This window comes from Dunckerocampus dactyliophorus, chromosome 16, assembly GCF_027744805.1.
Source record: "Dunckerocampus dactyliophorus isolate RoL2022-P2 chromosome 16, RoL_Ddac_1.1, whole genome shotgun sequence".
Taxonomy (NCBI): domain Eukaryota; kingdom Metazoa; phylum Chordata; class Actinopteri; order Syngnathiformes; family Syngnathidae; genus Dunckerocampus; species Dunckerocampus dactyliophorus.
This window is the reverse complement of record NC_072834.1, coordinates 15,715,359-15,741,320: the sequence shown is the minus strand read 5'-3', so window position 1 is coordinate 15,741,320 and position 25,962 is coordinate 15,715,359. Positions and strand designations below refer to the sequence as shown.

General features: G+C 43.9%; 2 protein-coding genes across 3 annotated transcripts in view; one reads left to right on the top strand and one right to left on the bottom strand.

The window, feature by feature from the left end:
* Positions 1–19,272, bottom strand: part of LOC129168935 (metabotropic glutamate receptor 5-like) — a 30,994-nt gene extending 11,722 nt beyond the window's left edge. The window contains exons 1-13 of one of the 2 annotated variants that reach the window (XM_054754784.1): positions 18,308–19,271; positions 15,196–15,474; positions 14,994–15,127; positions 13,610–13,874; positions 13,428–13,542; positions 10,409–10,658; positions 6,043–6,278; positions 5,853–5,974; positions 4,148–4,272; positions 3,917–4,085; positions 3,470–3,596; positions 1,077–1,194; positions 824–1,010 (exon numbers count right to left, since the gene is read on the bottom strand). In XM_054754784.1, the coding sequence (XP_054610759.1) occupies positions 824–1,010; positions 1,077–1,194; positions 3,470–3,596; positions 3,917–4,085; positions 4,148–4,272; positions 5,853–5,974; positions 6,043–6,278; positions 10,409–10,658; positions 13,428–13,542; positions 13,610–13,874; positions 14,994–15,127; positions 15,196–15,423 (2,076 nt within the window). In that variant the 5' untranslated portion in view covers positions 15,424–15,474; positions 18,308–19,271. Of the gene's footprint in view, positions 1–823; positions 1,011–1,076; positions 1,195–3,469; positions 3,597–3,916; positions 4,086–4,147; positions 4,273–5,852; positions 5,975–6,042; positions 6,279–10,408; positions 10,659–13,427; positions 13,543–13,609; positions 13,875–14,993; positions 15,128–15,195 lie in introns of both variants that reach the window. The other variant, XM_054754786.1, reaches the window with a different exon arrangement.
* Positions 19,273–21,234: 1,962 nt separating this feature from the next.
* Positions 21,235–24,483, top strand: LOC129168934 (tyrosinase-like). Its single transcript, XM_054754783.1, has 5 exons — positions 21,235–22,056; positions 22,202–22,418; positions 22,493–22,640; positions 22,708–22,889; positions 24,116–24,483. The coding sequence occupies exons 1-5, from the start codon at positions 21,235–21,237 to the stop codon at positions 24,379–24,381; spliced, it is 1,635 nt and encodes a 544-aa protein (XP_054610758.1). The 3' UTR covers positions 24,382–24,483.
* The last annotated feature ends 1,479 nt before the right edge of the window (positions 24,484–25,962 follow it).

The following is a 25,962-nucleotide window of genomic DNA, read 5'->3' as shown; positions in this document are numbered from 1 at the left end:
TGGAAGAGTGAACTTACAGGGAGAAGAGATCAAGAAGGTGAAGGATTTAAAGTACTTAGGGTCAACAGTCCAGAGCAATGCAGAGTGTGGAAAAGAGGTGAAGAAGCGTGTACATGCAGGACGGTACGGGTGGAGAAAAGTGTCAGGTGTGATGTGTGATAGAAGAGTTTCAGCTAAAATGAAAGGAAAGGTGTACAAAACTGTGGTGAGACCAGCGATGTTGTTTGGTCTAGAGACAGTGTCAATGAGGAAAAGACAGGAGACAGAGCTGCAGGTAGCAGACATGAAGATGCTGAGGTTCTCTCTGGGAGTGACCAGGAAGGATAGGATCAGGAATGAGTACATCAGAGGGACAGCACATGTTAGAGGTTTTGGAGATAAAGTCAAAGAGGCCAGACTGAGATGGTTTGGACATGTCCAGAGGAGAGATAGGGAATATATGGAAGGATGCTGAGTTTTGAACTGCCCAAAGAGGAGGTTTATGGATGTAGTGAAAGAGGACATGAAGGTAGTTGGTGTGAGAAGAGGATGCAGAAGACAGGGTTAGATGGAGGCAACTGATTCGCTGTGGCGGCCCCTGAAGGGAAAAGCCAAAAGGAAAAGAAGAAGAAGACTTTTCTTCCTACTCTATTTCAGACATGTTGAATTGTGTGAATCGAACCACCTGATGTTCATTAAAACTTATTCAACATGTCTGAAACAAATAAAACCATACCATACCATACCATACCATACCATACCATGGTGTGCATAATTATTATACAAGTGAAAGGTTAAAAAAAGCTATCATTTGAAAGCCTAAGAGGAAGTGGGCAGGTGGTACCTTGGTGACTAGAGCGGAGTAGCTCATGGCAGGGGACAGGCCTATTCCCAGCCTTTGCAGGTAGCAGTAGACAATGTGGGGCTTGGCGATGAGGCTGAACGTGCACAGGTATCCCAGACATATTCCAGCCAGAATGATGTAGCACAGCTCACGGCTGGATGACTTGACCACAGGCGTGTCCCAGAACCTGCGGACCAAAGCCATTCTCATCGCATGCTGAGAAAGTTACAAAAAATGGACCTCTTTCACTTACTTGACAAAGACAGATGTGACAAAAAGGGTCGCCAGCAGACCCAGACAGGCAAACACGACAGCGGCGATGGGTTCCGGATCACCCCAAAGGACGTACTGCACCGGGATGGGCTCACACCCTAAAAGAAGGGAAAAGGTAGACGTTTCCATCAGTAACGACCTTCATTCGGGCTGAGGATCATCTTGACGGACAGCCAATCAGATCCTCTGGCTCAGGGCTGGTGATATACTTCTGGGTCTACTCTTTGACTTTGTGTTCCATAACCCTTAGGATCTTTGAAGACGTTTCAAATGACTGTCTTACTGCATCCAACCTCAACAGCAATGCTGTTACTTTAATGCTTGTTTGCAATAAATTGCTTACTCAAAATGTTTTTGTCTCACTCCAATTTCTCCTTTTTGCATTTCGAAGCTCTACTTAGAATCACCTTAAGAGCCAACCTAAATTCTTAATTTTTCAAATTAAAATGTTGATCAGCAGTGTATATGACTTCTATACCGTGACTCTGATTCAATTTGTTCATGGATCATCTTACATTATCATTCGTGAATAGGGGTGTCACGATACACTCACGAGGTGAGACGAGACGGTACACGATATTGGCTTCACGAGCACAAGGCGATATTTTAACATTACTTACAATACAATGACAAAACATAGGACTGGACAAAAGAGACTGAGTCACAAAACAATGCAAGTACATTTTGAAATGTTTTATAACTGCATGCATGTCCTCAGCATGGTGCTTTTAACTAACTTTTAACACAAACTGAATCTAAAACAAAAAATTCTAAAAGTTTAAATAATGACGGCAGCTGTAGCTGCTGCTACAGTACTAATCATTTATGTTGACGTGCGGTTATGGATAGACACATGATGCATGATGCGCAGAGGATGCTTAGAGCTTACATTCATCTGAATTTCTACTTTCAAAACAGGTTCTGTATAATTTGCAATATATTTTTCATGTAAATACCCAACTACTACAAATTGGTCACCTTATAATGTACTCACTTGGCTAGGTTTTATGTTATAGGTTTATTGTATATTGCTGATATATTTATAGCAGATTTTTCATAGTAGATTGTTTATCGTTTTTGTATAGGTATTTGGTGTATTTGGTGCTTTTTGTATCTTTCTGCTGCTGCAACATTAAAATGTCCCCGTTGTGGGATAAATAAATTTAATCTAATCTTAGAAAAACCAGGAAGTAGTGAATTTCCAGAAGTAGGTGTCTTGATAGAAATCTTGTACAGCGGTCATGTTTTCATCTGACAAATCTTAAGTAAGTTTGATCAAATGTAGAATTACAGCTTCTGCTTGGCCATTAACACAGCAGCAGCTGTTCAATTTCGATGGAAAAAAGGAGCCACCGGCACTAGCAAACGAGTCACGTGGGGAACACCGTGGTAAGTTCAGTTGCAATGTTAATAGTGTGTGTAAAGCACTTAATGTGCGGTTCCAATCCTGCCTCGCACAATGTCACTTCCATATTACGTACGTGAGTCTGATTGGCTTCTGGCTGCCCTGTTCCTCTTAAATGAGAAATATTGTCAACTTTTAATCAGCCCTATTCATTATCGGTGAGTACCTACAGTATACATTTTATACTTTAAATGTGTTTAATAAGTGTGTTAGGCATAATGAAGAGAGAATGGCATGGTTCTGAATCTACTGTAATTTAATAATTTCTTAGTAATTACTTAACTTAGTAATTACTTAACTCTTTCACTGCCAATGGCGTCTATTGACGTCTTTTGCTTTTTTTCGCGGGAGCTACAGATCAAAGTCTTATTCATCTTGTGTGTGAATTTCTGACTTGTAGGCAATGTATTTCTGTCCCAGTAGGGGGCAACAGTTCTCTTTTCCTCCAAACGGCAGCGACAGATTGTCTATGAAGAAGACGGATTGTGTGTTGAAAGAGGAAAATGGCGAAACACATGCAGAAATCGAGCGTGGACAAAAAAATCCAGACAGCTAACACTGTCACAGAGCTTGTCTGGCGGTGGATCTGCCTTTAGTAGTGACGCAATCGCAAAAGATAGAGGTGACCTGGGTGATTGCAAATGTTGATCTGAAATTGGAGGAGAATGTCAATGTCAAGCGAGCAGGAGGGTTTGGGGAGGGACTAGCTGAGCCGTGTGTGACATTTTTATGGCGGTATCAATTACTCGTGGATTTTCACCATTCGCTGGTGGTCCCGGAAGATAAGCCCCATCGGGATCTACTGTGCTTACACTCTAGCGTTCAGGAATCCAAGCTTCAGTCAAATCCTTCAGCCAAGCGTGGATACAGTATGCTGATTTGTGTTATGTGTGCTAAAGGATTTGTGACCCACATTCAAAGACATCTTTACGGGAATGCTTGTACGCAACCAACTAAAGCAGGTTTACCACGCAGGTCGTCCGTCGGCCACGAGCCCAGGACGCAGGTGCGACAGGTGTACTCATCGAACACAAACTCGTTGTCCTTGCAGGGCGTGCAGGTCCAGCAGCAGCTCACCTCCCCTTTGCGGATCACCTGCACATGCATGGGGTTAAATGTCACAAAGCTCCACAGACGGTGCAGGTCTGTAGCTACAGTAATCTTGCACTTTGTAGGCAAGGAGGAGCCCAGGGGAGCCCGAGAAGGAGCCGAGAATGAGAAAGATGCTCACACTGAAAATCAGTGTGTTGGAAACACTGGAGGGAGCTCTCGAAGTCCAGATGGGAAAAGATTACATCTTGGAAAAGAGAGGAGAGTCCCTGCTGAGGAACTGAAGAATCTGATCTGCCAACATGTCAGATGAGGACTCATGCGTTCCTTCACCAAAATAAACTGTTTTTTTGGCAGAAGCCCACCTTGATCTGAGCCTTCTGGCAAGGTTCCGAGCAGACCGATGTGATGATGTCGCTGTCATTGTTCCAGATCTCCATGTCGTTCATGCGCAGGCCGCCCTGATCCCAGCTGCCCACGTGGACGTAGGCGTACTCGTCCTCACCCATGTGCTTGAAGTTCATGATTTCGTATCTGCAACACGCAAAACCTTGCCAGTCACACACGCGTGTACTTCTTCCTCCCACCTTTCTTACCTGCCAGGTGAGTCACCGCTCTGGTCAAAGTGGATGATCTCGCCTGAGACGCCGGTGAAGTTTGTTCTCATTAAGTACTCCAGCAGCTGGCGCCCATCGATGGGCCGCATGGACTCGCACAAGCCCTGTGGACAGGAAGTGGCGTAAGCATCGACACGGTTTAGTCAAACCACTACAAAAATTTCTGTGTTAGTTGTGTTTTCGGTTGAACAAACCTCCAAAGTGTCCACAATTCTTAATTTGACTAATGCACCTCTAAAGTGGAACTAAAAACCTCCAAAACTGTTCAAACTGCCGCCCTGCGTAACCTCAGCATATGGCACAAGAAAGGATTTAGCATTTTGGGCAACACTTCTCCTAAAGGAAGGAGCAGTCTGAACAAGAGAAGAAGAACAACAGGAAGTTATGTGACACGAACTCACATGAGCTTTGGCACTTATCAAAGGTAATGTAAAAAAGAATTGACATAATAAGTTATCGGTTATCTGTCGGTCTTGAGAAGCAGGAAGTTATCTGTATCGGTATCTGTATCGGCTCGGAAAAATAAATATTGTGCATCCCTAATTATTATATTACAGTGGAACCTTGGTTAGCGTCATTCATCCGTTCCAGAAGGTCCGACTCTAACTGAAACGTACGTCTAACCAAATAAATTTTTCCCATAGCAAATTATGTAAATCCAATTAATCCGTTCCAGAAAGCCAAAAATCTTAACACAAAACATGTTCGTAGAGTTTTACAATGATAGATTTTGATGCATAAAACAATTCTAAATGCATATAAATGACGAACGAAAGAAATGAATATTTAAAGATACTTTTACCTTCACTGAAGACATGATCTTCAAGAGCTTTGGGTCATGACCGAAAGAACGAGATCGCGGATCCAAGCGGCTGAAATGAGTTTTCTCCGTAGGGTGGCGGGACTCACCCTAAGAGACAGGGTGAGGAGCTCGGTTATCCGGGAGGAGCTCAGAGTAGAGCCGCTGCTCCTTCACATCGAGAGGAGCCAGCTGAGGTGGCTCGGGCATCTAGTCCGGATGCCTCCCGGACGCCTCCCTGGTGAGGTGTTTCGGGCATGCCCAGCCGGAGAAGCCCCGGGGAAGACCTAGGACACGCTGGAGGGATTATGTCTCACAGCTGGCCTGGGAACGCCTTGGTGTCCTCCCGGTGGAGCTGGAGGAGGTGGTCGGGGACCGGGAAGTCTGGGCTTCCCTACTGAGACTGCTGCCCCCGCGACCCGGACCCGGATAAGCGGAGGAAAATGGATTGGAATGGAATGGAATGAAGACATGATTGTTCTACATGGACAGCACCTTGGTGTTTTGCTATGAGTTACTGTACTTCCTGAATTCAGCAGTGTTTCTCACCTCAAGTCTCTGCTTTTCTTTTGATCACGGCTGCAAAATAAGCCACAATGGAGCAAAGTTGCAAGTGCCAGCATTTTGATAAAGGTGAGCGACGAAGTTGACTTCTGCTTCCATGTATTCGTAAGCTAATAGGATGCTAACAAGGACGTTTTGTGATAAAAATACATTAAGAACACAGTTGCACTCATGCAGTGCATTAATATCACAACAAGACACGCGCCATATTCTACAATAACCGTAAAATGCAAACAAACCGAGGCAAAATTTTGGTGTACAAAACACGGGACGATCGCGAACCGAGGTTCCACTGTATAGGATGGTATTCAGAGGACGTACCTTATATCCCGGGCAGAGGACCTGCTGCATGGCGTGCAGACCGTAGGCCATGGAGTAGATGGCGTTAATGACAAAGCCCATCTTGGTGTCCTGGGCGTACTGGTGGCGCAGGGACTCTCTCGCTGGACAGGACAGAAAAATGTAACGGCAACCTCTTCTAGTGATCTAGAGATGGGTGTGTTGCACTCACAGCTGCAAGTGCGGTTGTAGACAGCGCTCTCCTGCGGGTGTCCTCTCAGCTTGCACTGGAAGCGGTGCTGCCAGAACTCGGGGAACCACGGGTTCCTCAGGTTTGAATGGGGCTTCAGTTTCAGGTAGTAGTCGTCAAACCACGTCACATAGGCCGACTTGAGCTTGATGGTGATGCCGCCTGCCGCCTCCCTCTCGAAGCCATCGGTCACATCGTACCTGTCGGCCCAACCGTCACTGCGCCAGGAGTGGACGGACGTTAGAGATTAAGAGGATGCTTGTTGGCTTTGAAAGTTGTCAGATCACTTTTCCCCCCTTTTCATGGTGTCAGGAGTCACATCCTACACAATCGTGCTGCTGTGCTGTTGTTTTTACTTGGTTTCAACACTGGATGCTGTTTGTTCCCTTCTACTCAGAAAAGCTCTCCTTAAAAGTTGGCCAGGGTGGTGTTGTGAGGTGTGTGCGCAGGCTTGTAGGTGGTGTAGGAACACGCCGCACGCAGCGTCGTTGCCCTCACGGTTCACCGCGTGGGCTCCGGCGCTCTCGTTCAAGAGTGATTCAAACCATCCAGAGTCAGAGCCCCGCGTGCTTTTCATATCCATCGCTGCCTTTTCAACACTAGCGTAGCATTTCAGCGCTCGCTTCTCTGAGGATGTGTTATAAAATGATCCCCTCCACCGCCCAAGGGGGGGCTCCGAGCGCAACACCCACGCTGAGGTTGTGTAACTCCAGCATTTTAAAGTTTCCCTCAATTATTTTTTTTTTTTACACGCACGTGTGGAGGTGCAATCAACCTTCTGTCTGAGTCCACTGGGAGAGATGAGAATAGATGTGAGCTTATTTGGCTCCAATCCCACTATAGTTAATGTTTCAGGTCAGATGTTTAGGAGTCTAGTCTCCCTGGTGCCTCCTGGCCATTTTATTAGGTATACCAGCTCAATCTAATGAGACCTGCATCACAAAAACTAACTTGTTTATTATGGTTCTTGTAAAAAAAACTGTACTGCATCATACTGACAGTTCTTTCTAATATTTTGGTCACCTTATTCAGATAGACAATTCAGCATTTGTCCACTACACTCCTGATTACAATTTTACGACCTGTTGAAAAATTACAAGAATTTACATTTTACACTGTTGGATATTAAAAAGGTTGCAGGCAGAGTTTCAAAATGTAAAAGGAAAAAATGAGAGTGAGACAAAAATATTTTGAGTAGGCCTGTCATGATAATCAATAATTCGATTAACCGAACAATAATAAAAAAACCCAGGTCGATAATTATGACGCCCATGAAAAACCTGACATGTGCATGTGTTTCATCTGCTCGTCTCTCTGTGCTACACAGGCTGGATGACAAGAGGGTTCACGCTGTGTCTGTCTGTGTGCATTGGTTCATTAGTAGAATGAACGGAGAGAGTCGGCCCTCATCTCATTCAGCCTCTTTGTGGCGGCGCGGCTACTAGTGAGTGGATACAGAAGGTTTAGCAGTTAGCTTTGTGAGGCAGCATACGCTAACATGAATGGAGGCACAGAAGCAATGGTCTCTGAGGCAAATGCCACAGCCAACAGCCCCCCCAGTGTGGGAAAATTTCGGTTTTATACAGAATGAACGCTTCTTCAAAGATCTTGAGGGCTATGAAACAAAAAATACAAGTGGTAGACCCAAGAAAAATCTCACCAGCCCTGAGCAGGAGGATCTGATTGGCTGTCCGTCAAGATGATCCTCGGGCCAAATGAAGGTTTGCACTGGTGCAGTCTAATAACCATCAGACAGCATCTGCGAGAGAAGGTTTTTAAGAACAAAAAAACTTCAAAGGCCTCGTCTCCTTCAACGCCACAAAATTGCCTGTTTGGAATTTACACGAGAGCACCAAAGGTGGAAGAAAGTTTTCTTCTCTGATGAGAAAAAATGGAACCCTGACGGTCCTGATGGCTTCCAACGTCACTGGCATGACAAGGACAGCACACCTGAGATATTTTCCACACGGCACAGTGGAGGGGGACCCATCATCCCACCCCATCACCTGGGGTGCTTTTTCCTTCAATGGAACAATGGAGCTTCACGTTGTGCAGGGGTCAAACGGCAGCTGGCTATGTGAAGATGTTGCACGGGGCATCCCCCATGACTGAAGGCCCTCGTCTGTGTATGCTCACTCTTTTGGACCATCCTGCGTGTTCCCCTTGTCTAAATCGAGAACATTTGGGAATGGATGGCAAGGCAAGTTTACAAAAATGGACATCAGTTCCAGACATTGGATGTGGAACATCCTGGAACGCTGGCATCAAGCATGTCCAAACCAATTTTTTAGGTGACGAACAAGAATGGCGCAACTACTCCTGACTGACTCCTTTTTTGAATGTTTGATTTCTATTTTCTGGGGGTTTCAGTTTTTTTTTAGCTACGGTCTTCAACATTTGATCAGCTGATGAACAGACTATTTCACTTTCATGCTTGTTAAAAATAAATTACTTACTCCAAACATTTTTTTGTCTCACTCCCATTTCTTCTTTTTGAATTTTCAAGCTCTACTTAGAAGCCCCTTAAGATCCAACAGTGCAAAATGTAAATTCTGGCAATTTTTCCAAATGGTCTAAAAATTTTTAATCAGGAATGCAAATCTGTCAGTAAAAACAGACAATAACACAGATTAAAGAAATGACACAAGAAAACGATGGTTTGTAGAAGAATGTGTCAAAACATGCACTCCAACTGTGTTGCCTGTGCTATTATTTGCCTGACCAAGAACACATGGTGGCCCCAAAACCACAAGTTTGACTCACATAAGCTGGACTGACTTGAATTTTCTCAATGCGCTCTACAAAACACACAATCCGAATCACCGTGGAATTAGGTGCACATTTTTAGGGGACTGACTATGTGTAAAATTGGAGCAAGATTGGTGGAAAATCTTATATTAGTTGATCCAGTATATTATGTTATATTACACAGTGGAACCTTGGTTAGCCCCCGCGACCCTACTGAGGATAAGCGGCATAGAAATTTCATGGATGGATGGAAACTTGGTTAGCGTCATTAATACTTTCCAGAAGGTCCGACTCTAACCAAAACAGACGCTAACCAAATACATTTCTCTGTAAATCCAATTAATCTGTTCCAGAAAGCTAACACAAAAGAGTTTTACAATTATAGTTTTACATGCAGAAAACAATTCTAAATGTATATATATGATGAATGAAAGGGATAAATCAACATTTAAGGTTACTTTTACCTTCACTGAAGACACAATGTGGCAGTGTGATACATTCATTCATTCATTTTTGTTCCTTTCATGAAAGTGGACAGCATAATTTGTACATAATTGCTCTTTACATTTACAGATCAGCACCTTCATCATTGGAAAGGAGTAGTAAGAAGAAAACAATGACATTTTTTAAATGTTAATTCATGCTGACCGACATGAACCAAGGAGTGATTACCGTCAACAGCCACAAGAGGGTGCTCTAGGCTTGTGAAATCTGAGATTGGGAGCTTGGTGAAATTGCTTCGCGGTAAGTTGCTCGCTGGACTTGCTGGCTGTTCTGTTAATTTAGCCTATTTAGCTTTCCAGGTATGTTCTTTAAGCTATTGTTTAGTTAAATATCTTGCCTTTCCAAATTAAATATCTGTTCTTGGTTTGAATTTTTAAATAAATAAATTTTTTGACTGATGCAACTTATACTCAGGAATGACTTATAAGTCATTGAGCATTTGTCTAACGATTAGAGAACTTGTATCTCTATTACATGTATGCTGCTAGCATGTCTTCCAAAGTGTTTTCAACACAACCTATAGGGGGCGCCACAAACGTCATCTACAGTGAAAATGTAGTGTATAAATAAGGAACACACAGCATAATGATGACGCCATTGTGTGTTCAAGTGACTGTATGATTTATAAAAAGGCGTTCAAGTGAACATGTGTGCAACTGCACGGAGTTGCAATATGTAGTTCAAGGTTACTTTACGTTTCATGCAGCCCACATGTGCGGCTCCTAATGAGAAAAAGCATTTATAGAACGCCAGGGACGGGCGCCAGGCAGCCTTAAAATAAAACACCTTATTCTCCTCCTCGCAAGCCATCCTCCAGCTTCATCAACCCCCTCATTCCCGCTTATTCCTCCACCCACCAGCAGATAACACCCCCCGCCCCCCACATCTATGCCTCCACCGCACTCCCTCGCACATTTCCCTTCTATTCGGCACACGATGAAAGTGACCAACATGATGAAGACGATTGAACGAGCACAACAGATGAAGCAAAGCAAACAAAAGGAATGAAAAAGTACCTTTGGTTTCCATGGCGACGATGGATGGATGAGATGTATGTGATGATGAGGATGCTGCTGAGAGTAGCGCTCCATCTCACCTCCCCACCAGCAGGAACTCGCCCACCAGCTGCTGGCGCCGCATGGCCATGAGGATTCCTCGCACCGTCATGCCCTCGCAGAAGCAGGCCACCACGCGGGCTTTGGGCAGGTGGCCGCGCAGTTTGTGCAGTAGCTTGTCGAAGTTACGCTCGCCGGCGTTGCTGTAGATCTTGTCCGAATGCGCGATGCAGATGCCCTCCTTGGCCGCCATGTCTTTGAAGGCCTCCATGCCGCTCTCGCCGTAATTACCTGTGGAAAAGGGGAGTGTTTATTTTGTCTAATAACTCGTCTCAATACAGTATAGTACAGTCAAACCATATCTCTGAGGCCCTTTTTTGTAACAAGTGGTGTTAAAGAGGAGAGGAAGAATATAAACAAGCAGTAATGCTCTGTATCAATTGGTGCACTTGCGTATTTACACTTAGTCCTACGAGTGCATAAGCATGGCAAAAAGCAGCACACTGTCAATATCCGGATGTTGCACTCAAAATGCTCAAAATCCATCTTGGCTACCTAGCGGAAGGGGAGCGACTAACTTGAAATAATGACGGCTGAGGAGCAACCCGAGGACTAGAGTAGAGGAGCAAAGATAGTGAACCGAAGAAGAAGAAGAGGGTGAATATTGTGATCGTCATTTCCAGTAAGTATACAACGACAGCAGTGGATTTGGGACAGCACTACACTGTCACACACTCAGGAACTAAGTACACATTGTACACAGTATACTAAGTACATTCAGTTCCAGACCCAACCGTGATAAGTGAATTTCTGCAAAGTGGGATTTGTTATTTATAAATGGAATATTTTCGTAATTACAGCATAGAAAACCTGTTTACGACCTTCCAAATAAGGTTTTTAACATGATTTGAGCCCTCTAGACATGAACTAACACCCCTATAGTCACCTTTACACTTGTATTATCCAATATAGTAGACATAATAAGAGAAATAAGCCATTTAATACATTAATAAGACTTGTGCTCGTATGTTGATATAAATGTGTTCCCTTGGGGAGCTGAGTGGCGGACAGACAGGAAGTGACGTCAGAGGTTCAGAGTCGACTTTCAGCTTGCCGAACAGTAGCCCATGTTTTATTAGAGATTATTGTGCCTGTTGTGAAATAACTCAAACCTGCAATAAAAGCCTATTCCAGCAGTCAAGTCTGTCTCCCCGAACATTACACTAACATTACTGACCCCTAGTGACCAGTGTAGAACACTACATATAATTCACAGCGTCTTTGAATGAGTCCTCTGAACGCCTTGTATTTTGCTTCATTTACTTCATTTTGAAAATGCTTAATTTATGCAAAAAACACATAAAATGTACTTAAATATAATAATAAATTATATATATTTTTTTACTAATAATAGACTGTAATCAACCATGAAACAGCTTGATTTATTAATTAATATATTTTTGAAAAACCATGATAGAGTGATGCCGCGCAATTCGAACCGCTAAGCGGCGAGGGACGATCGTATTCAATTTGAGACACAGGCTAAGATGTGTCATCATATGTGTTGATATACAAATACACGTATCTGAAATAAGACTCTTTCATAATATTAATACTGCTTCACACCTTTTTACACTTGTATGACACTTAAAACAGTGCCCGTGCAGTTAATAAAGCACTGTGTCTCAACGTATTCTTCCAGTACACTTCAGTAAGTATACCGTGTACACTGTGTATTTAGTTCCTGAGTGTGTGAATTGTGACAGTGTAGTGCTGTCCCAAATTCATTACTGTCGTTCTTACCAGAAATGACAATCAAATATTTACCCGCTAACTTCTTCTTCTTCTTCTTGCTCCTCCACTGCCATTATTTCAAGTTATTCCCTCCTCTTTTCCACTATTGAGGCTGGTAAGGGTCCAACACAGCACACTCACCATTTTGAGTGTATTGAGTGCTCTGCATTTTCTCTACATCTCAGTGTGAACACACTTATGCACTGAAAACACTTTAAGTATGGAAGTGCGCCAATTGAGACACAGCCAAGGTTTTATGATGGCCACAGTTTGACCCTGGAACAGATCATTTCAAGCAAGATAATGATGACATTTTATTGATTTATTATGTGTTATTGTATTTGTAATGTGAAGAGTTAAGCAAAGCCAAAAGGTTTTTTTGAAGGTGGGTTGTCATTTTCATGCCCTCGTGTGAGTTGCACACCTCCATGCTGCATTCCTTGTCAATGTGCCTTCACATTGTTTTGTACATTTTATTCTCTATTTCTGATTAGTACATTCATTGATGACCAATTACTGCTATTACCTTATCACATATTAATGGACAAGCTTTTATACAGGAAAATAATGTGTGATAAGCAAAAAGCTTTAAATTTGACTGTATTTGCTGAAAATTCTGCCTCTACAAGAGAATAATGGAGAACGAGGCAGCCTGGATTAAGACCTTTTCTTATCAAGAGGGATTTAAACGTTTGACCTAAAGGCCTCACAGAGTGAGCGTCATTTATTTTGTCCCCGCACGTGAGAACAGATCTGATGAAGCTACCGTAAACAGATCAGACGACATCAAACACTGCAAACGGCAGCGTGTGGAGAGGTCTAAGCTTCGAGCAGATGTTGCCCAGCAACTTTTGCCAAAGATGAATAGGATTACAGAAGATACACTCACTGTATTGTCATTGTAATCACACAAGTGAGTGCTGATTCTTATATTTTGAAGGTCTGGTTGCCAGCCAATCGCAGGGCACATATAGACAAACAACCATTCACACTCACACTAATGGACAATTTAGAGTCTCCAATTAACCCACCTTTTGGAATGTGGGAGAAGAACATGCAAAGACCACACATACATGCCGAAACGGAGATTCGAACCCAGATCCTCCCGATCTCCTGACCGTGTGGCCAACATGCTAACCACCAGGCCACCGTGCGGCCCTACTGTATAGTTTTACATGACTACAAAAAAAATTCAGGTAAATCTAACTGGCTTCATGCTGAAGCTGGGAGGGCGGATGAAAGACAAGGGGCGCCACAAAGTCTTACCCTCGGTGTGTATGGCCGACACGTAGCTCCAGTTGTACCTCTTGACGATGTCCACCATGGCTCGGGCCTGCTGCATGTCCGACGGCACCACCCTCATGAAGTATTTATACAAGCTCTGTAGGAAGGAAGTCATGCACGTGTTTGTCTGGAAATAGTTCATCATTAAAAGCCCAAACGCTGACCTTGTCACTGAGATCCATGCTGGTGGCTGAGTAGGCGATCTGTGGGATGTTGAAGAGCTGCAGGAGGTTCTGCACCTGGATGGCCACCGAGCTGGAGCCCGGTCCAATGAGGCCCACGATGGGCTTCTTGCCCGGCGGCACCAGCGCGCTGCCCGCCTCGGCGGTGCACCTGCTCTGGCTCTCCTCCTCCTCACTGGACACCAACGTGTCTCGGATAAACTCGATACTCTGCTCCAGGGCCACTGCAGAGTGCCAGCATGAGTCCCTGCAGATCGGATCATGAGGGATTTAAAAGGCGTCGCCAACCCCCGTGTGCCCCCCCTATTAAAAAAAATAAATAAAAGTAAACAAATAAATAAATAAAAGCATGCACAAACACCAACACCGTGGTCGCTCCTTAGACAATTGGAAGCTGCGTTACCACACTCCTCGCAGGGCGCCCAAGGCACAGAGGGGCAGGGAACCCTGGGGTCCCACACCCACAACCCAGACCCGAGCTGCAAAGAACACGGACCACTACGGAGCATGAAAGCAAGAGGCCAGTCCCCTCCCACCACCACAACAGCCGGATGACCCCAGCAAGGCAGACGGGCGGGAAAGCCAGCAAATGAGAAAGCGGGCAGTCGAACGGACGAGCAGCAAGGCGACCCAACCACACTGCACCCTCAGAACCAACCGCGCACGGCACGCCCAACGGAGCGACACCCCCCACAAACCTGCAGCCAGATCAAGGAAAGGCAAAAATGTGGAAAACAGCCCAGCAAAGCACAAAGACAGGCGGCAACAAACACCCAAGCACCCGGTAGAGTACCGCACCACCGACAGACCCGGCCCCCATTCTTGAAAATGTTTAATTTACTGTAGACCAAGAATACATATAATTTGGTTAATGCAATTTGAATAATGGACCGTACTCAACCATGAAACAGCCATAATGTATTCATTGATGTATTGTTAAAAACATGATAGCGTGAAGCCATGAAATTCAAACTGCAAAGTGGCAATGGGCGACTGTAATACATCAAAACTATCTCTCTCACAGGTAACTGCTGTTTTTTCATAAAACAAGACTCATCTCCATTTGCTACATAACCACATCCCAGAGTAGTACGTCAAATCACATGGTTTTAATTTATACGTCTCTATTTTGGCAACATTTTTCGCTTCTGGTGAAAAGAATTAAAGTTTTAACAGTTTTTTTTCAATCAAATTATTTTACAATCAAATCTGGATGACTATTTGGAAATGTAATGACTTTTTCCAGGCTTCCAATAAAAGTAAAACTGTCTTATGTTTGAGGTTATAACAGCACCTGGTGCTCTGACATGCGCTTTCCAGCCTGAACATGTGTTTTAATTAATGTGGACAGAGACGAATAGTTTACCTGATCTCACATCCAAGAGTGATATTCGGGAGGATGCTGGCGTCCGCATTGATTCGATCCAGCGTGTGCATCATGGCCTCCACCCTCTGGATGCCGTACTGCTCGCGCACTGCGCCACATTTCCTCTCGTGCACCTGACACACGTGGCATGCAAAGTTTACACCTGAAAGTCAACAGCAAGTGAAAACCTCACGGCACCAACCTTGTCTGCAGGCGGCTGGTGGTGGACCGAGAACAAGGCTCCTATGATGATGTCACCCGGGATGTGAGCCAGAACCCTCCTTTCGTTGTTCTGGGCGCTGACCCCGACCTGATCACTGTGGCCCAGCCGGCTAAGCTCTACTCCCAGTAGCAGGCTCATGGCGAGCAGTTGCACGTAAAGTCCAAACATCTCCACCAACCTGACATTCCACTTCATTCCTCCCGCCATCTTGCACCGCCTCAGAGTCCACACGAGCGCTTGGCCATGAATGTGGGTTCACTGGTACCATTCAAAGTTATGGAGGAAAGGTTAGATGTCAAACATTTGAATAAACATACACTCCTGATCAACATTTGAAAAATTTTAAGAATTTACATTTTACACTGTTGGATCTTAAGGAGGTTCTAAGTCGAGCTTCAAAATGCAAAAAAAAGAAATGGGAGTGAGACAAAAAAATGTTTTGACTAAAGCAATTTATTGCAAACCAGCATTAAAGTGAAATAGCCTGGGCATCAGCTGATCCAAAGTTTAAGACCACAGCTCCAGAAAACTCAAAGCCCCCCTAAAATAGAAATAAAATGTTCAGAAAAGGGCTCAGTAATGAGTAGCGCCATTCTTGTTAATCACCTGAAAAATTGGCTTGGGCATGCTTGATGCCTGTGTTTCCAGGAGGCATCCACTGCCTGGAACTGATGTCCATTTTTGTAAACTTCCCTTGCCATCCATCCCCAAATGTTCGCAATTGAATTTAGATCAGGGGAAAACGCAGGAAGGCCCAAAAGGGTGAGCTTATACAGACGAGGGACTTCAGTCATGAGGAATCTCCACATATAGCCAGCTGCCGTTTGACGCCCCTGCACAACCTGAAGCTCCATTGTTCCATTGGAAAAAATGAAAAAGCACCCCAGATCATGATGGCGCCCCCTCCACTGTGCTGTGTGGAAAACATCTCAGGTGGGATCTCCTTGTCATGCCAGTAACGTTGGAAGCCATCAGGACCATCAGGGTTCCATTTTTTCTCATCAGAGAATAAAACTTTCTTCCACCTTTCAATGTCCCATGTTTGGTGCTCTCATGCAAATTTCAAATGGGCTATTTTGTGGCATTTTTTGTTCTTAAAAACCTTCTCTCGCAGATGCTGTCTGATGGCTATTGGACTGCACTCGGCACCGGTAACAACCCTCATTTGGGCTAAGGATGGTTCTTTGTCTTGATGGACAGCCAATGGAATCCTCCGGCTCCGGGCCGGTGACATTTTTTTTGGGGTCTACCACTTGGCTTTTTTGTTCCATAACCCTCAGGATTTTTGAAGAAGTGTCAAATGACTGTCTTACTGCGTCCAACCTCAGCAGCAATGACGCGCTGTGAGAGGCCTTGCTTATGCAGCTCAACAATCTCACTGTGTTCAAAGAGAGAAAGCTTTTTTGCCTTTGCCATCAAGAGATCATGACAGTGTGAATACCTGACAGAAAATCACATTCAATCCACATTTTTGACAAGATTTTGCTTTTTAACTCTGTGGTCTTAAACTTTTGATCAGCTGATGAACATCCTATTCCACTTTAATGCTTATTTGCAGTCAATTGCTTACCCATTTTTTTTTGTCTTACTCCCATTTCTTCTTTTTGCATTCTGAAGCTCTACTTAGAACCTCCTTCAGATCCAACAGCGCAAGATATAAATTGTTGCAGTTTTTCAACTGATCTTAAAATTTCAATGAGGGAGGAACTGTCCTATCGCTGAACTGCTGTCCATGGTGCTGAAGATGAGTCTGGCAAAGGAATGAAGCAGGGCTGTCGCTAATACTGGAATGTGGGAGGCGCACATTTACGGGATTTATCACCTCCAGCCTGGCGGGTTTTTTCATCCTTTGTTGATTTCCCTGAAAAACTCCCAAAACGATCAATTATATGACACTTAGTTACGGGGTAACATATGGGCAAAGGAAACATTGTGTGCAGATCTGGATAAAAGTGTCTGTGTAGTCTAAGTGCTAAGACAGGGAAATGATTTAGAAGTGACTTAGATCCAGCAGATGGGACTGCGGAGAAAAAAAAACCTTGCTGCATGAACAATTTGGACAGACTTGAGATTTTTGTCATCCAATTGCCTGACAATAATGCACTGAGCTGTGAGTGAGATGCTGTATACTCTACGTCTGATACTGTATGTTTAACACTCCATGTTTGAAGACCTGGCTGGCACAAGTCCAGCAGGTGTGTGGGTTATGGATCAGTCTCTGTAAACAAAGAGGCTCATTGTTTTTGTATCTGATTTGTGAAAGCAGCTGATTCATGTTCATCATATTATTATTTGCATTGTTGTTTCAACAGTGCAGGCTGGGTCACATCTACAGAAGCTGATGCAGTACAGTTTTTTTTTCCAAATATATGCACGCACCCTCACTAGTACTTGTTTCAATGTTCCTTAACAATTTTCACATGACCAGATGCTTTTTGTAGCCATCAAGAAGCTTCGATCAGGCTATTGAACCACTCTTCTCTGCAGATTTGGTTCATTTAAAGGGGTTGGTTTCCCGGAATGGTGCCAGCATAGTGCACAAATGTTTTATAGGGTTACTGAACATCCTGACCAATTTCCTTTTATCTGAGGGTGACAGAATGGATCTGGCTGACTTCCTTGGACAGCCCCGTTGTTTTGAGTATTGGACCAAGCAAAGAGTGCTATGATCGTGAGCAAGAAGTTAATAGTGCTTGGCCTTGTCAAGTCAAAAGACATTCTGGAACCTTTAGTGCCACTTATAATAAGATTTAATTTACTGTATAGAATATACATTTGAGCCTGTATGTATAATTCTGACCAATTACAGAAAGACCCCCCCCCCCCAAATTATTAAAAACTGTGCACACAATTATTGTTTTTAAAAACCATTGAATATGTACTTAGTGTAATCATTCCACCTTGGAAAAAAACTTTCAAATAAATCATGAAGGGCCCACATGACGAGTGGATGTAAACTTTTAACAGCAACTGTAAAGCACATTACCTAACATACGTAACACAGCCATGTTCTAGAACAGCAGTAAATACAGCAGAAGCAACATATAAAAAACCTCTGAATCATTCACCCTCCAACTTTCTTTCAGCCTACCTGTTTGCCTGCAGCAGCCAGGAAGAAGCTGGTGAGACCATCTCCATCACAGGAACTTGTTTTTTGTTTTTACTAAAAGAGTTCACACACAGACTGCAGCAAACTGCTCATCATCCGTCCCTTCTTGATGGAGCACATTAAACTTACTGCTGCAACATCATCACCAACACTGAACCATACAGCCTCCCGTCCCTGGCTGCACCGCCCCCGTCCCCCGCCCACTCCCACACGGCTGCACGCGGGTAGCTCTGCCGGTTAACTCTGGAGGACGAGGCGGCTCGCATGAAAATAGGTTTCACACCCTGCCAAAGCATTAACAATTAATGAGAATGGTTCAGTCCTCGTCTAGCAGCTGACTTTACTTGGGTGTAGTGTACACGTCCAGCCGACAGACGGCGCAGCGGCAACTTACTGTAAATACAGCACACTACCACTCGTTACAATGGCGAATATATGCGGTAGAACACAAAATTAATGTGGACGAACGACGACTGCCATCCAGATTCCGAGTTAAAATGGAGGCTATAAAACGTAATCATTTAAGCAAAGAATTTATTATTACAGGCTCAAACTTAACTTACCGGTCAGCCACCCCATCACACCTTTTGGCGCGTGGCGATTTGTTCGTAACGTGATGCGCATGCGTAAATGGACCCGAAAGGAGCCATGCTACCAGGGACGCTAAATGATTGGGTCTGTGTATCATCGCAAATGAAGGGAGCAGAATGTTGGCGCTATGGCGCTGAAAGTCCACCATGATGGTGCGCAAGAGAGGTGTGCGGGGCTAGGCGCACAACAGTCAGTGTGTAACCCGCCCTGTTTCGCACTGTCCGCACCGGGGCTTGAACACAGGACCTTCGTAATACGAGGCGAGGGCGCTGACGACACGACTAAAAGCCCGGATTGTCGGCCGCGTGTCAGCGCAGCTCTCGAGGCAGAGGAAGTGAGGTTTACCAACGTACACTCGCGCAGCTTCACAGGCTGGCATCCGTTACAAGTGTACAACGTATTCACTAGCACCGTGCATAACTTTATTTTACACCCTAGTGTAAAATAAACTTTTACCCGCACTGCGCGTAAGCTTTGATTAAATGAATGAATGTTATTTACTGAACGGAATGAATATATATGTACAGTGGGTATTTATATAAATGTGTAAAAATCCACTATACTGCAGAAATATGACCTACACGCAGATCTCAAAAAACCTGAGCAGCAGTATGAAAGAAACGATTTTGACTTGACTGTGTGGCCAACATGCTAACCACTCATCCAGCGTGCAGCCAAGTAAATCATATATCACAGCTGGCAAAAAGGCAGATAAAATACAGTACTATTACTTTAATATTAAGGTATTTTCATCATTTCAAATGTAACCTGAGCGAGTGAAGATGTGGTGATTCATTATGAGTTATCAAATACTGGTTGACTCGTCTATTGTTGCAAGCGGACAGATGAATTACCTGGCAGGCTGATTGACATGAAAACGGTCCTGTGGCGCCCTCTAGTGGGCAACACTCTTGCGTTCTGCTCGTTGCCTGGATCGAAAAGACAGGGCTATTCAACTGCCGGTGGCACGAGGGCAAAATCAGGCCCGGGAATAACAATCAGACGGGCATGCGAATTCAGTTCAAAAGATTCCTGCAAAACACCCAAAAACAGTAGTGTGCTCCTGTCATATAGTGGATCTTTGACCAGTGAAAAAGTATTACTTGTGTTTTTAATTTATGACAGTATCAGCTTTTGGGTGAAATAAGAAAAGTAAGATATGACACAGCCCTGCATTATACATTATATACAAAATAGAAATAATAGTAATGGCCTAAAAATGCAGTCAAGTGAGATCTTGTGTTCTTCACTCTCTCCCAAAGAGAACCATCATAGACTGGTTGCATTTTTCTGCCTGGAGCAGAAACTCGGATGCGACCTCACCTAAGTGTTTTTGTTTGTGGAATCCATGCGGCCAATACGGTGACAGCAGGAAGTGTCTTGTGTGGACATACACCACTGGTCAAAAGTTTAGACACACTTTCTCATTCGCTAGCATGAGGAAGTGTATCCGAACCTTTGACTGGTAGTGTATGACCATGTCATTGATCAGTGGTTTGACTGTTTTGACTGTTGGTGGTGGTGTTTTTAAAACTTTGTGAACTCAAGATTGTGGTCCAGATGTTGTCAAATGCCTTCTGATGCCTCGGGAAGACATCTTTTACGACTTAACTAGGTCTTTTATTTGGAGCCTTTGTTTGTGGAATCCACGTGTGGACAGCAGGAGGTGTCCTGCAGGGTCATATGACCCACCCACAGGCTGAAAATAACATTTACAAAAGGAGTAGGCGCAACATTTTTGTTTATGGTGCCTCTCGTTCAATCCCATGGCCGTCCCATAATGCCGGGAGTAACACTTTGCCATTTGCTTTGTCTTGTGGGGTCAGTACGTGTCTTTGTTCAGTGAGTTGTTTGGGGGGGACGTGATCATGGGTTGTTTGACACACAAAGCACATCCTTATTGCGCATCGCAGACTAGAATGTGGTACAAAATGTCTTGGATTTCAGGAGTTCAGTTAAGACAAAGTCACCAATTAAAAGCTCAGGAAGTTTTTGCAGTTCATTTTTTTGATGAATGCGAACATTTGGTGTGATACTGAATTTGAGTAATAATCATTCAATGAAATATTGTGTCGTGAATCTATTGAATATAAGAGTTTCACTTTTGGAATTGAACTATAATGTGTGCCTTGATTGCCAATCAATTCTGGCTGAGTGAGTGCCCTCCTGTGCCCCCCGTGTGAATTAAGCCTCACCCTGAGGGTTAAGCGGCATGTGACCGGCTCAACAAAAAGGAGAGGTTTCAGCACAGAAGACTTTAAGCCTTGACAAATGAAAGCGTGGCGGCGTTTCTTGTAAGACTTTCACGCTGGATGGGGATGTGGCGCCTCGCTGTCATTACTTTCACGCTCATTTGGGCGCCCTCCCTTCAACAATTCCCTCGCCCATGTGCCACCCGCCAAGCCCTGCTCACCAAGGAGTGCTGCCCATCTTGGGAAGGGGACGGCTCGGCCTGCGGGGCCAGCTCCGGTCGGGGCTTCTGCCAAGATGTGGAGATGTCGGATGCCCCGGACGGCCCCCAGTACCCCTACAGAGGGGTGGACGACCGGGAAAAGTGGCCACTGGTCTTCTTTAACCGCACCTGCCAGTGCACAGGTAACTTCATGGGTTTCAACTGTGGGGACTGCAAGTTTGGCTACTTTGGGGAGAACTGCAACGAGAAGAGGCAAACCCTCAGGAGGAACATATTCCACTTGTCCCGAGGGGAGAGAATCAGACTGGTGTCCTACCTGAACCTGGCCAAACAGACGGTCAGTAGCGACTACGTGGTCCTCACGGGGACCTACCAGGAGATGGACAACGGCTCCAACCCCATGTTCGCCAATGTGTCTGTGTATGATGTATTCGTGTGGATGCACTACTACGTGTCCCATGATGCTCTACTGGGCGGGTCGGGCAACGTGTGGGCTGATGTGGATTTTGCCCACTGGGCGCCGGCATTCCTCCCTTGGCATCGCGTCTACCTGCTGCACTGGGAGCACGAGATCAGGAAGCTGGTTGGGGACGGCAGCTTCTCCATTCCATACTGGGACTGGAGGGACGCCCAAGGATGTGATGTGTGCACGGACGAGTTGATGGGAGGCCGGAGCACCCAGGACTCCAGTTTGCTCAGTCCTGGTTCTATTTTCTCGTCTTGGAGGGTAAATAAAAGAATTTATCATTGTCTGTTTGTTGGGCTTTTTGTTAGTATTACACAAAAACAACTTGATTTCTACAAAATGTTGACAGTTTCCATGAATCTAAATGTCCCAGACTCATTTTGGTACTCGCTCTCTGCGTCACCAGGTGCTGTGTTCCCAAGCGCAGGACTACAACGACCGGGGTGTCCTGTGCGACGCTAGGGCGGAGGGTCTGTTGCGACGTAACCCAGGCAATCACAACCGGAATGTGGTGGAGCGGCTGCCGACCTCCGCCGACGTGGCGTTCACCCTCAGCTTGGCCAACTACGACTCGGGCGCCATGGACCGCACGGCCAACATGAGCTTTAGGAACACCATGGAAGGTCAGACAGGCAGGAGTCCTCTCATAAACGTAAAAGGACCCTGTTTAAAACCCCGTATGCTGGCCATCTTGTAGGATTCGGGGACCCCCAGACAGGATTGGGTAGCAGCACTCGTATGGGCATGCATGCTGCCCTCCATGTCTTCATGAACGGCTCTATGTCCTCAGTGCAGGGTTCTGCCAACGACCCCATATTCCTTCTGCACCACGCCTTTGTTGACAGGTGAGACATATAAACGCCAACGCAAACTGGCACTACGCTAATGTGCTTTTCTTCCCCCCCATGTAAGCCTCTACGAGGAATGGCTCAGGAGGCATAGCCCCGACCCATCCCAGTATCCATCTTCTAACGCCCCGATTGGGCACAACAGCGGGTACTACATGGTTCCCTTCCTGCCCCTGCACAGAAACATAGAATACTTCACATCCAGCAAAGATCTGGGGTACGAGTACTCCCGTCTGCTGGATGCCAGTAAGTCGCCTTCGTTGCCTTCAACACTGAATTGTCTTTGATATTTTGTTGTCTTTGATGTTTATAAAGACACATACCTACGGGAGGCAAAAATATCTTCTGATGTTGCAAAAAAACACTATACATTCGGTTTGTGGAAAAGGCTTAAATTTGCTGTGACGTTTAAAAAAACACTTGAGTACGAAAGCGAGTGTCATTGAAAAATACGGTGCGTGCGCTAACACCTTGAAATTTTCTTTCGTATACAAAAACATGTACATTAGGGTCACTGAGGACTAAGTCGTCTTCAACATTTACACTGAAGACCTTTAAAAATACACTTCGATGACGGAAGTATCTTTGTTTACGAAAAAAACATGTTAGGTTGGCTGAGGAGTGCGAAAAGTGCACTTGTGCATGCACGCAAGACTCAAAGTTGTCTTCAGTCTTTATGGATGATATTGTAAACTGATTTGATGTTTACAAAAACATACGTGGTAGTTTGTTGACTCTAAAATGCGGGGGAAACGTACTATACATGTACCAAACCAGCGGTGGCCAAAGTGTGGCCTGTGGCAGATTCTAAAAATATAGTTTTAAAAATATATATATAAAAAAAACAACAGCAAAAATTTAGAGAAAAAAGTTGTAATCTAGTGAGAAAAAGTAAGAATTTGAATAACGTCTTAATATTATGAGGAAAAAGAAAGTCATTTTAAAAGCATAAAGCTGAAATGGTAAGGAAAACATCTATTTTTTAAAAGTCATATTATGAGAAACAAACAAAAAAATACAATAAAAATGTTAAATAAAGTTGTAATTTTTGTAAAATTAGATAGGGGCAAAGTTACAATATTGGAATAAAGTCATAATAATACAAAAAGAATATTAACTAGATAATAAATAAAAGAAATAGTTGGAAAATTAAAAAGAAAACAAAAACAACAGAAATGGGAAAAAAGCTAAATTTTTACAAGAGAAAAGTGGAAATATTAAGAGAAAAATGTTGTATTCTAACGAGAAAAAAAGTCACAATTTCATGAGAACTCGTACTATTATGACACAAAAATAATAATTTTACTAGCATAGAGTTGAACTATTAAAAAAAAGTTAGTTTTTTTTTTAAAGTCGTAATATTATGAGAAACAAACTAAATAAAGTTTTAATTTTTGAAAAATTGGGGTGGAGTAAAAGTTCTAATGAGAATTCTTCTGACATGAACATGTTTGTTCCCATGTCCTCTGCAGCCCAGCGTCTGTCTGAGGCCATGCGTCCCTACTTGGAGCAGCTGCAGGACGTCTGGCCCTGGCTACTGCTAGCAGGCCTCTGTGGAGGATGTGTGTCGGTGAGCGTGGCTGCGGCGGTGCTAAAGGTCAAGCGGCCGGTTCTGGGATGGCGACAGCTTAGTGAGTGGCGTTGGAAAAGGTTATTCACCTTCCACGAGAGGCAGCCGCTTATTAGGGAGGACGGTTTGGAAAACAGCAAAGTCCGCAGCTACCAAATGGCCATGTGAGGACATGCTTTACTTCCAGCGGCCGCGTCATTCAGAACAATTCAAAAATTACGTTGTACTAAAAAAAAAACCCCCAAAACTACAAGTTGGTATTACAATAAAGATGTGTGACATTTATCACTTGGTGGGATGAACGTGTTTTAAAGCACTCAAGGCCTGGGGGCCAGACCTGGCCCGCCAAATCATTTTATGTGGCCCGCCAATAATGTGTGTCAATAATGCACTTCACCTTTTCCTTCTAATTGTATTTCTTCTTTCATTTTGGATGTACTGTGTGCAGTTCTTCTAAACCTGAATATTATCTGATCATGCAACAAGTTACTCCATGCATTTTTTTGTTCTCAAAAATAAATACTTGAATATCAGCTTGTCACCTTGACTTCTCATTTCAAAGCAAGTTATCCATCAATTTGTTAGGAAAAATATAATCATCAAATGCATGCGCAATTGTGTAATAATATCATGAGGTGATTATAGATTTCTATTCGTATATATTGGCAGCTGTGATTGGCTGGAAACCAGTCCAGGGTGTTCCCCGCCTCTCGCCCAAAGTCAGCTGGGATAGGATCCAGCATAACTAAGCGGCCCTCTGAGGCTAGTCATAAATGTGATGAAAACGAGTTTGACACCCTTGTTTTAAAGGATTTCACACTGCCTTCACAGTCAATAAAACATCCCATCGCTGTATACATACACACAAGCACAAACCCACATTAGATGAAAAAGTCACATTCACAGACCCCTGAGGGACTTTCTTTTGCTGTCTGCTTGTCAGTGTCGACTTAAGTGTTTGGATTTTTACATTGTATAAAATCCACTGCAAATCACATTAACACAACTGCTGTGTTAGTGGCACTGTAATGAACAAGTCTTATTATTGGAGTTATGTATAAAAAACAAAACAAAAAAAACCTTAAAAAAAGATACTGGGTTGTGTCTGAGTTGCTATGATGAACGCTCAATATCAGTACAAACACGTCCATGGAACTTTAGGCACATCAGCTAAAAGCTAAATGTAACAGAACAAGACAGAACAAGGCAATTCAAACCACAAGCCCTTAAGCGGACAAGTGTCAAAGACTAACAAATGGTTGAATAATTTCATAAAACAAAAAACTAAAGCGGGAAACTTAGCCTAGCTTGAAAGCTAACAACAACAAAAAATCCCTCTACGAGTAAAACTCACTGAACAATCACTTATCCAGTAGCAAATATCTACATTCTTACATTTACAGTGAGGATCGAAGTCTCCCCTTTCCTTTTCCATCCATGTACAGTATACCTTGTACATGCAGAGAACAACTTGTTTTCTTTTGGATATGTATTTTCTCAAGCAAAATGGCCCAGCTGTTAATGCAGGGGTGTCGACGTCGTTTTCATTCAGTGCATCAGCAGTTATGGCTGCCCTCAGAGGGCTACTTGCAGTTGTCAATATAAATAAATAGAAGTATGAACATAACCTCATGATATTATTACACAATTTCCCATGTATTGAATTATTCTGTTTTTACTAACAAATTGTTGGCTAACGCGCTTTGAAATGAGAAGTGAAGTGAGAATATCTTGTTGCATGATCTGATA

What these genes read in the sequence shown, in the direction of transcription:
- LOC129168934 (XM_054754783.1), top strand. Translation starts at nt 21,235, where the DNA reads ATGTGGCGCCTCGCTGTCATTACTTTCACGCTCATTTGGGCGCCCTCC. An exon ending in CTATTTTCTCGTCTTGGAGG is followed by an intron (nt 22,057 to 22,201) that starts GTAAATAAAAGA and finishes CTGCGTCACCAG; the next exon opens with GTGCTGTGTTCCCAAGCGCA. An exon ending in CTCCCGTCTGCTGGATGCCA is followed by an intron (nt 22,890 to 24,115) that starts GTAAGTCGCCTT and finishes TGTCCTCTGCAG; the next exon opens with CCCAGCGTCTGTCTGAGGCC.